The 9,904-nt window shown below is 46.5% G+C and overlaps 1 protein-coding gene and 1 long non-coding RNA gene across 2 annotated transcripts; both read right to left on the bottom strand.

The window, feature by feature from the left end:
- Positions 1-2,358: 2,358 nt before the first annotated feature.
- On the bottom strand, positions 2,359-4,196 carry LOC136458335 (uncharacterized). Its single transcript, XR_010759975.1, has 4 exons — positions 4,116-4,196; positions 3,841-3,973; positions 3,065-3,185; positions 2,359-2,632 (listed from the first exon to the last, which is right to left on the bottom strand). It is a non-coding gene; the product is annotated as an uncharacterized lncRNA (long non-coding RNA).
- Positions 4,197-6,230: 2,034 nt separating this feature from the next.
- On the bottom strand, positions 6,231-9,129 carry LOC136458334 (uncharacterized). Its single transcript, XM_066458288.1, has 2 exons — positions 8,574-9,129; positions 6,231-8,373 (listed from the first exon to the last, which is right to left on the bottom strand). Exons 1-2 carry the CDS (start codon positions 9,127-9,129, stop codon positions 8,333-8,335), a joined length of 597 nt encoding a protein of 198 aa, XP_066314385.1. The 3' UTR covers positions 6,231-8,332.
- Positions 9,130-9,904: the final 775 nt, after the last annotated feature.

Here is a 9,904-nt window from a genome sequence, read left to right as displayed (position 1 = left end):
ATATTGCAGAAAAGTAGTCCATAGGCATTAGAATAGTCTACCAGCTAGTTGAAACATTGTAGACTTTGTATGTATCAGTATGTCTTTGGTTACATGACACACAGCAGGTAAGTTAATGCACTTATAGAATGTCCCTAGGTATACGTAAATTTTTGAGAGTACTGCCACTGGGTGCCAATGGGTGTGCTAGTCCTTGTCGCCATAGGCAAGTGTGCTTGCCTAGAATTATGCTAATGATGCTTTGGCTTCAAGTGTTCTACGGTCAAGTTGCTTGTTAACACGGTAATAGAGTTTGATTAGGAGACGCTCCTTCTCATTCAATATGGAATACATGTCATCACAAACACGCACCACATGTATATATTTGAAGGTGGCAAACAGGGGCGGGTACATATGCGAGCTTACACATAGCCAATGTACACATAAACTACTACAGGGATGAACTACAATGAGGGCTTCTCCAGTGGGGATAGAAAAGCGACTCATCATCCAACGTGGAGGCCAGAAAAATTGACCGACTGGAGTACGACTCACATAGAAGAGAGAGAAAAATTGACTCACATTTCAGGGCCGACCCCTCCTGAATAAACAAAGAATTCGGCCCACCTGTAAGAGCCAAGAGTGGAGACAGAGCGGCAGCGCTGGAGCCAAGTCGAGCGGGGACGAGCGACTCAGGCGGCGACGGTAAGCGACGAGTCAAACGGCGGCGGCGGCGGAGGCCAATGAGTTGAATGGTGGCGGCGGCAATTTGCATCATCTCCACACAGAGGGAGCTTGGCCATCCTGCACGGCCGCGGCCGCCGTTTTGTACACCGGCTCTAGCAGCGGCAACGTGCGCGAACTGCAACCTCCGTCTGAACCAGGCATGCGACGACACTTCAGCATTCAGAACCGGTGGAGGTGGAAGAAAGCAGTACGATGGAAGAAACAAAGGTCACGTTGTTTATCGTTTTTTAATTTGTCATGGGGCATGTGGCACTATTGGGCCAGGATTTGACTCATGGGCTCAGTTGACGTGGCTGCCTTTATCTGAGATGGATCGACTCACCACTGCGGGTGCCCCCGAGGTCATAGCTACTGATCCCTAGACACTGAAGTTATAGTACCAGCTGTACAAAGCTACAGACAAAAATACTGACAAAATACTTACTGATGTTACAGTACGGACTGTACCAAGCAACTCACAGAAAATACTGACAAATACTTGAAGATACTGACAAATACTCAAAGGTCCTAGCAACTACTGAAGTTATAATATTAGCTGTACCAAGCTAGTGAGAAAAACTTAAATATACCGACAAAATACTTGATGAGTTTAATTTAATATAAAAAATGATTTCCATTTAATATGCATGCATGTCTATACGTAGACACATGCAACAAGCGACATGCAAAAAATCTAAACAAAACGACATGCAGCAGGGGGATTTCAGGTGGACGGAGCTGGTTCCAGTTTAGTTTGCAAAAAATTTTACAAAATTTTTCACATTCCTCGTCACATCGAATCTTTGGACGCATGCATGAAGCATTAAATATAAATAAAAAATAAAACTAATTACACAGTTTAGACAAAATCCACGAGACGAATCTTTTAAGCCTAATTAGACTTTGATCGGACACTATTTGCCAAATAACAACGAAAACGCTACAGTAGTCATTTTGCAAAATTTTTTGCATCTAAACAAGGCCCTGGTTCGGATGTGCGTGTGGGGGCCGCAGCGCCGAGTCAGACTGTGTCCGTGTGGGTGGGAGACATGGGTGCGACTAGGGCCCACGTGGACAGCATGACGGTACCTTTTCCGCTTTTCGCGATGTGGCGTTCCACCGCGTGCGAAGGAGAGGGAGTACGGCTCGGGCACACGGGGACGGGTCGGGCGTGAGGAGTGTGGGGCGCGTTTATACAGGCAACAGTTGGAGGAGGAAAGAACGCCTCTGCCTGTATGGTACAGATGCAAATATGGTAGCCGTATTAATGACAACTAACCCTAACCACCAACCACCTCGAGAGCAACGTGCACGCAATCCAAGCCGTCTCTTAGATGCATGAATTCATGTGTAAGTATAAATGTTCCTGCATGGTCGTTGAATTGTTTTTTATCCGATGGTAAGAAAGAGAGGCATTAAATGTGTCCATCTGCTCGACTTGTTTTTATATGATGATAGCATAGAGGGGAGGCATTAAATGTGTCCATATGCTTTCGACCCACCCTGCGTAGGTGAAGATGTCCAGTGCTTTAAATTTACTGAGTGAATTTCTGGATAGCTTAGGGAGGCACTCGTGGATGTATGGAAATTTACTTTATTGATAGTAAATTCATTAATGTAAAAGAAGAAGGCACATGTAAATTTCTCCTGTCATAGTTACTTTTTTATGTAAAAGACATGTGAAAGCACAGTGATGTAATTCCCCCTATCGTAGTAACTTTTTGCATGCAAAGTACACCTACAGTTTATATTGTCCTTGCAACCATGGTCATTTAATTTTTCATCTACTTCATTGAACGCGTCCACTTGCTTCATCTATCCACTGCGCTGTGCTCGGTGGGGCACTGCTTGCTCCGTCCACTTGCAGCAATCCAGTTTTTTTATGAACTTTTCCTTCGGTAGATGTTGGCTTCAATTTCTCAAACATCTACACATGGACAAGAATCATAAGTTTCTTACACTTTTTTGTGTACAGGCACCAAATTTCAGTAAAAAGAATACAATATTTAGTCAATGCACTAGACAAACAAGTTCATGAAATTGCATATACTGAGCGCCTAGCTATACTCATAGCTCCACTCTCTACAGTCTATCACCAAGTTACTGTAAAAAGAAAATTGTTTTCATTAAGAATGGTTTATATTGTTTCCCAGCTCATGGCGAAGAACACTCTAGGAGCCAAACTGATCATCATGGTGGCATGGATGTATGTCTTGTAAAATTTCACCAAGAACTAGATGCTATGAATTTCGTACTAACCACTTGTTCATCCAAACAATTTATTAAATTTGCAAAGATTGCAGTAACATGTACAGAACAAAATCAGACAAATGCATAGTAAGGTACTGCACCTACTCACTTGGTGTTGCACAAGCATTTGTTGTCTGCAGATTTAAGCTTGTTGTGGACGTTCTCAACTTGGAAAGATTCCCCTCGCACTTGTAGAACTCCAGCTCCTTGTTCAGAATCTTTTGTGGAACCTAAGATACCACGAGTACATAAAACTCTATTAAATGTGCAGGTAATTTTAGATTTCTAAACTAACGAGATTAGCAAGGAAATGCACATTGATTGACATTCCAATGGGATATTAGAATCTTAGCCCTGTTTCTACTTATCCACACTAAACCACAACCTGATGAGAAGTAATATGTAACCCAATCAACTCAAATGCCCCGTTTCTAAGATAAAGATATGTTTGTACATAATTGTAGCAGGTCACTCCTTTTTTTCCTTGTTTAAATTGATCAGATATAACTTAATTTTAAACCTGCTCGCTTGGTGTTTCACAAGCATTTGTTGCCTGCAGGATGGATTCCCTATTATTAATCTTATACCTCTAGCTGAAATTGCACACACTGTTTAGACATATACAGCAGGTTAACAAGTATCCTAGTCACACTAAAGGAATAACTAAGCAAAGTACTGAAAAAATACCTTATCTGAATTTTTTTAGATTAAATACCTCATCTAATTTTTTAGACGAAATACCTTATCTGAATTAACTTAGATGATACATATATAACCAGCCCCAAATCTATCGCTCGAGAAACACATGCTTCAACAGTTATGAAAATCCATCTTTGCACTAGAGCATTTGAGAAAACAGGTTACGTGTGTGCGCATCAAACAAACCTGAGGTGTCCTGGGCTGCTGTCCTAGAACTCAGCGACCACACATGCTGCGCCATTGTCACTGGGGAAGCCCACAGGCGTCCGTCTTCACGAGGAAGAGTCCCTTGTGTGCACATGGTAAATCCATCTTTGCACTAGAGCATTTGAACACACACTTATCACAATGTATTTGAAGAAACATGATAAAATTCTATACCAGTCCAAATATGACTCCTACACATGATCATGCAATGACAGGAATAAGAAAAACAATTGCACAAAAAGTGGCATCTTCACCTTAGATAGAGCAATCCAGTTTTATTTTTTCTGTTATGTACTTTTCCTTCAGTAGATGCTGGCTCCAATTTTTCAAACAACTACACAATATACAAAAATGATTAAGTTTCTTACACTGTTTTTATGTACAGGCACCCAATTTTAGTAAAAAGAATGCAATATTTAGGAATAGTATTGCTCACACACATCTTTTTAGAGACAACAGTAGGGCTCACCATTGAATAGGACCAGCAGCACTAACGCCGTGCAGACCTAGAGACGACACGTTGAGGCCTGGTCGGAGGGCTTAGCAGCACGAACGCCGTGTGGCCTGGACGGACGAGCTCGGCCCCGGCGTGGACCATAGACGCGGGGGCGATGGTGGGATCTGGGATGCGACGGGCCAGAACAGTAGTGTCGCTGGGTTGGTCCAGCAGCAAACCACCTCCCCCGCCCCACTTGTGCCTCGTCTACGGGATGCACGGCGGCGACGTTCACAGATGTGGATCTGGGCGCCCCCACTAGTGGAGATGCGATGTGACTTCTTCTGCCGATGGAGGCGCTGTCGTGTGGGGCTAGGGCGGAGCGCCTCTGTGGTCCACAGCATAGGAGGGAGGAGGCGACCTTGGCGGCGGTGGCTTGACGGCGCCCTGTCCCGCCGTGGCTTCGTGATGCGCCGCACCTCATGCTCCCACGCCGCGCCCCACCTGTACGACGACGATGTCCTTGAGCCTAGCAGGCTCCGGTGCGAGTGCTGAGACCGCAACGAGGAGGAAGAGGAGGAGGAGCCGGAGCCGGATGCGGGCAACGCGGAGAGGCTGAAGGTGTGGGAGAGCAGGGACGGGTAGTGCACGGCGAAGAGGATGACGAGCGCGAGCGTGGTGAGCACGGTGGCATGGAAGTGCAGGTGTGACGATGCCGACACGAGCTGCTTGGCGTCCGCCGCGCGCCGCAGCAGCAACGCCGCCTCTGCCTCCGCGTGGGAGCCCGCCATTGCTGAGGCCATGATGCCAGGATGCTGCACCACCACGCCCGCTGCACGCTCGCCCCGCGCCTCCGCATGGGGCCCACCCTAGGTGAGGCCTTCGCCGGATCCATCCATCCGTATGCCCGCACCGCAAAGAAGAGAGAGAGTGAGGAGCAGTGAGGTAGAGAGCGGAGCCAGGGAGAAGCGAGTGGAGAGGCAGATATTTTTCAGCCAGCCCAAGCAGAGGTCGACCGCAAACGCTGCCTTTATCTGAGATGGATCGACTCATCACAGTTTATATTGTCCTTGCATATATGGTCATTCAATTTTTTATCTACTTCATTGAATGCGTCCACTAGCTTCATATATCCACTGTCGAATGCACGAAGGAAGACCGGTTGTGACGCGCTTTATCTGAGTCGTGGAATTTCTATCTAATGCATCAACTAAATAGAACGTACGTGGACACCCTGAGAGGCTGTCTATTCGGCATGCCTTCATATCTCTAATTTCCTTTCTTATCTGCAGTTGAGACTGCTAATTCAAAATTAATTCGAAAGCATTACAGAGTTTCTCATTCTCCACAGAATCAATATAGGGAAGCCTAACAACACAAGGCGAGGACATAAGTGATGTAGACAAGGTCTGATCTTCCGATAGGTACGAAAGTGTCTTTTGGTGGAGACTCGACGTTCACGATCTAGGCTTCGAATCAAGATTGATTCGGACCCCCACAACCGTTACACCACAACTCTGTTGGTTATCAACCACGTAAACGCAATTGACCTCGCCGAAAAAGCTTTCCTGCAAGTGAATCAATAACATAAGCAAGAATGGGATGAACGCAATCTGATATTACAAATAAATATGAGGCTTATGATAACGAGAAGTTAAGTCTTTATTTGACTGCTGTTGTTTTTTAGGATTCTTTGACTTTTTCTTTTTATTTTATTTTATATTTTTTCACTTAGGAGCACAAAAGAAGTAACCACAAAAAATATGAGCTTAAACAAGTGAAAGGTGTGACCTGTGGAAAATTCAGAAGACATGCTCAAAATTGACAAAAAGCTTTACGAAAAGAGGATCTTGTGACCAGTTTTCGGTCAAAATAAAATTTTCCAAACCCGACATAGCGACGAACGGATCCGAAATTTTTTTTTGATCGATTTTGATATATGGAACGTCCAAATCTGTTTTCGTATGCGAAAACTAGACCAGTTTTAAGAACTGATTCCGAATTAGAGGACAAAACGGGAACAATACGCGCAAAAGTTACTGCGGCGGCTATGAATAGATGCAAACAATGAAGATAAGTGTAACAAATTAGATGCCGTGGACTAGGGTTTGATGGATACAAAAGAAACACACAAGACTTGAAGGTGTTTACGGATTACGATGAAAAACAAAGAAAAAAACACAAACTGGACTAAAACGATCTAAAACCAGCAACCAGAACTTGTCCTAGGACACAAACTCAACAACGCGAAACAGAGACAAAATTGCATGGCACAACGAGGCTGTAGGACAGGAAATATGTGACGGTGTATATTTTTTTGGCTTTTTGTGGACTATAGGTAATGTAAAAACAGTAATAATCTAAAGGGGAAAACAAAGTTATACCTAACGGGCAACAAGGTCTCTGATACCACTTGATGTAGACAAAGCCCGATCTTCCGATAGGTACAAAAGCGTCGATTGGTGGAGACTCAACATTCATGATCTAGGCTTTGAACCAAGACTGATTCTGTTCCCGCAATCGTTACACCACAGCTCCATTGGTTATCAATGACGCGAACGCGATTGACCTCACCGAGAAGGTTTCCTGCAAGCGAATCGAGAACATAAGCAAAAATGAGATGAACGTAATCTAAAATTGCAAATAAATATAAGGCTTATGATAACGAAAAGTTTAAGTCTTTATTTGAAAGGACTAATCACCACAGGCGAACAAAATCAAGAACAGAGGCCCTGGTTCACAGCAAGCAGTCTTGGCGACACAGTTGCAGCAAAACGACATCTGTTTCACGAGAAAATCAAGAACTAAACAAAACCCCAAACCCTAAGGAAAGCGACAGCTACTAATTATAGAGCCTCGGACGTCACCCCCGGGACGCACCCCCTAATGAACCCAAACACGATACACGGTCCAACGGACCAAAATACGGTGTCGTAGCACTATGACAGATTCTAGATGCTGACTTGTTTCGACGATTCCCGTTGATTCTGAAGGGCTTTTGACGTGAGACCACTTGCATTGGCTTCCTTATCTAATTAGCTTTCCATCCATATGTGGATCGTCGAAAACGGAGCCTGAATGCACCTGTGTGACTAGTTTTATAACAGACTGGTCCTGGAACCACCCGAGACAGGCTCGAACTTGAGTTGCTTTGGGCCTCCACCTCGGAGACTCAAACCAAATTAGCCTTGGGCCTGCTTGACTTGGACATCCTTGCTGGTCTCCTACCCCTTCATACCATGCGCCAAACATGGTCGTATGCATGGGTGTCATGTCCTTGTCGTAAGGCACTTCAAAGTTTTTCACATACGATCAAATGCAAAATTAGATAGATGGTGCTTGGAATCGCAATCCCAGGCCAAGGTCTTTTGGCTCCAACAAACGACTTGTTACTCATCACTGCCTTAATTCTTCTAAAGTTACATGTGTTTCTGGCATAGCAAGGCTTAGCAACTTTTCATGCACTTTCTTCGCCTTGCTTACAATGACCGAGCGATAAATTACTCTCAATTTTTTTTAGCTTCACTGCCCAACAGAATAGTCGTTTCATAATAGTAAGAGCATCTCCAAGAGTTTGTCAAATTTTACTTGGCAAATCTTGTGATTTGCCAACTCCCAAAATTATATGTCAAGTAAAAAAACAATCCATCTCCAAGAGTTTGACATTTTTGACTTGGTAAAATAAAAAAACCCGTTAACAAAACGAAGAGGCCCGCTAAGCAAACGAAGAGCCCCGCTAAGCGAACGAAGAGCCCCGCTAAGAAACGAAGAGCCCCGGATGCCAAGCCGTATACGCACGCATATATTTGTACGCGCGGAGGGAAGATTTGCCAAGTTGCTATTGATGCCAAGTTGTTTTACCAAACTGTTGGATGTTATTTTTTCTTGTTTTGTCAAAATTATATGGATGCCAAGTTGAGATAGCAAACTCTTGGAGATGCTCTAAGTTCATGATCAGATCCTTTCATGTCAATGATCACTACTTCTCAGAGGCGTTTGAGATTGAGCTTCTTAGTCTTCCAGTTTGTTGGTTGATCACAGATACAGCCTGATGAACAGGCTGATTTTGATTGTGCCTAGAACAAGAAGAGCCAGTTCTACTGTCAGGTATTGTCAAATGCAATTAGGAACAAAAAAAGAGTATACCAAAAAAAACTATCAATGCCTACATATATATTTTCTTACTTGCTGGAAGCCAATTAGTAGCAGCAATATGGTTATCCACAAAGACAATGATCAAACAAGTAATTTTAAAATTGCACAAATCCACATGTACCACAAATACGCTGCAGGGAGAGCTCGGTGAGCCGGGTGAAAACGCCGGCGGGCGGCACGGCGAGGCCGAGAAACCCCAGGTCGAGCGACACCGAGGTGGCACGCTCGAAGCAGGGTAGCTCAAAGGCGCCACCTTGCGAGGCCTCCTCCTCCTCGGCGCCGCCAACGCGATTTCCACCCGGCGCCCGGTTCGTGAAGACCAGGGTGCCGGAGAGGCGGCGCGCGGCGGCGGGGAGCCAGGCCGCCATGGATCCGGGGGCGGCGTCCTCGACCTCGACGAGGAGGTGGCGGAGCACCACTTCGGCTTCGTGGGCGGCGAGCGCGGAGGCGATGGTGTGGGGCGACGGCGCAGCGGGGAAGCGGAGCTTCGGGAGCAGCGCCCTAACACGGCGCCAGCGCCGGGAGAGGACGCTGGTCCGACCGGCGGCGGCGGCGTTGCGGAGGAGGAGGAGGATGAGGACCAGCACCTCGTCGGGGAGCGAGCTCAAACGGTCCTCCCCGGCGGCGGCCGAGGGCTTCGCGCGCTTGGCGGCCATCGCACCGCCGCTCTGCTCCATTTCCGGGGAGGCGGAGGGTTTTTGGGTTCTGGCTGCTCCAAACAGGCTTCCTTTATTCGACGGGACGGTACGGTTCCCTCGAATTGGGCCGTTTGGACTTTGGATCCCTCGAATTGGGCTCCAAACAGGCTTCCTTCCTGGGCCAGACTGTTTGGATTTCTCAATGAATTCGGTACCCGAAGTTGAGCAACGTTACTGAATCCGCGTCCGCTCGCTTCTCCCTTCTAGAGCGCTACAGTTGAGAGCGGTGACCAGGGGTGATCTCGCGTTCCCCGTCGATTCGCCGTCGCCCTCGCCTCCATCGCCCTCGCCGACGTCGGAGGAGGAGGGGAGCTGGATGAATTGACGGAGGATTTGTATATACACATACTTATTTGGTTTAGGTTAAATAAATTAGGGTTAGGTTTCCTCATGCCGGCGGTGTGGCGTGGGTTCGTCTTCCTGGGCGGCGTCTCTAGCGGGCAACGGTGTGGACGTGCAGAGGACGGCTCCGACATCTACAACAGCTTCCCGGACTTCACTGGTGGCGAACGTACCACTGAAGAGCACGAGCTCACCGGATCTAGAGTTCTGTGCCTCCTTTGGATCTGGTCAAGTTCGCCTTTTGCCTCTCCCTCATCTTCTCCGGCGAACTCTGGCGAAGATCTTGGGAGGTATGTCTAACGACTCGCCGTGAAACCCATTTGGTTCTTACCTACCACCTACTCTGGTGGTTTCATTCCCCTTCTGGGTGTGCCGCCATCTGGCATGTGGGGATTGCTGGTAGCTCTTGAGG

The sequence above is a fragment of the Miscanthus floridulus genome, chromosome 6 (genome assembly GCF_019320115.1).
Source record: "Miscanthus floridulus cultivar M001 chromosome 6, ASM1932011v1, whole genome shotgun sequence".
Lineage (NCBI taxonomy): Eukaryota > Viridiplantae > Streptophyta > Magnoliopsida > Poales > Poaceae > Miscanthus > Miscanthus floridulus.
The sequence above is the reverse complement of the archived record's forward strand: the minus strand, read 5'-3'. Positions and strand labels throughout refer to the sequence as shown.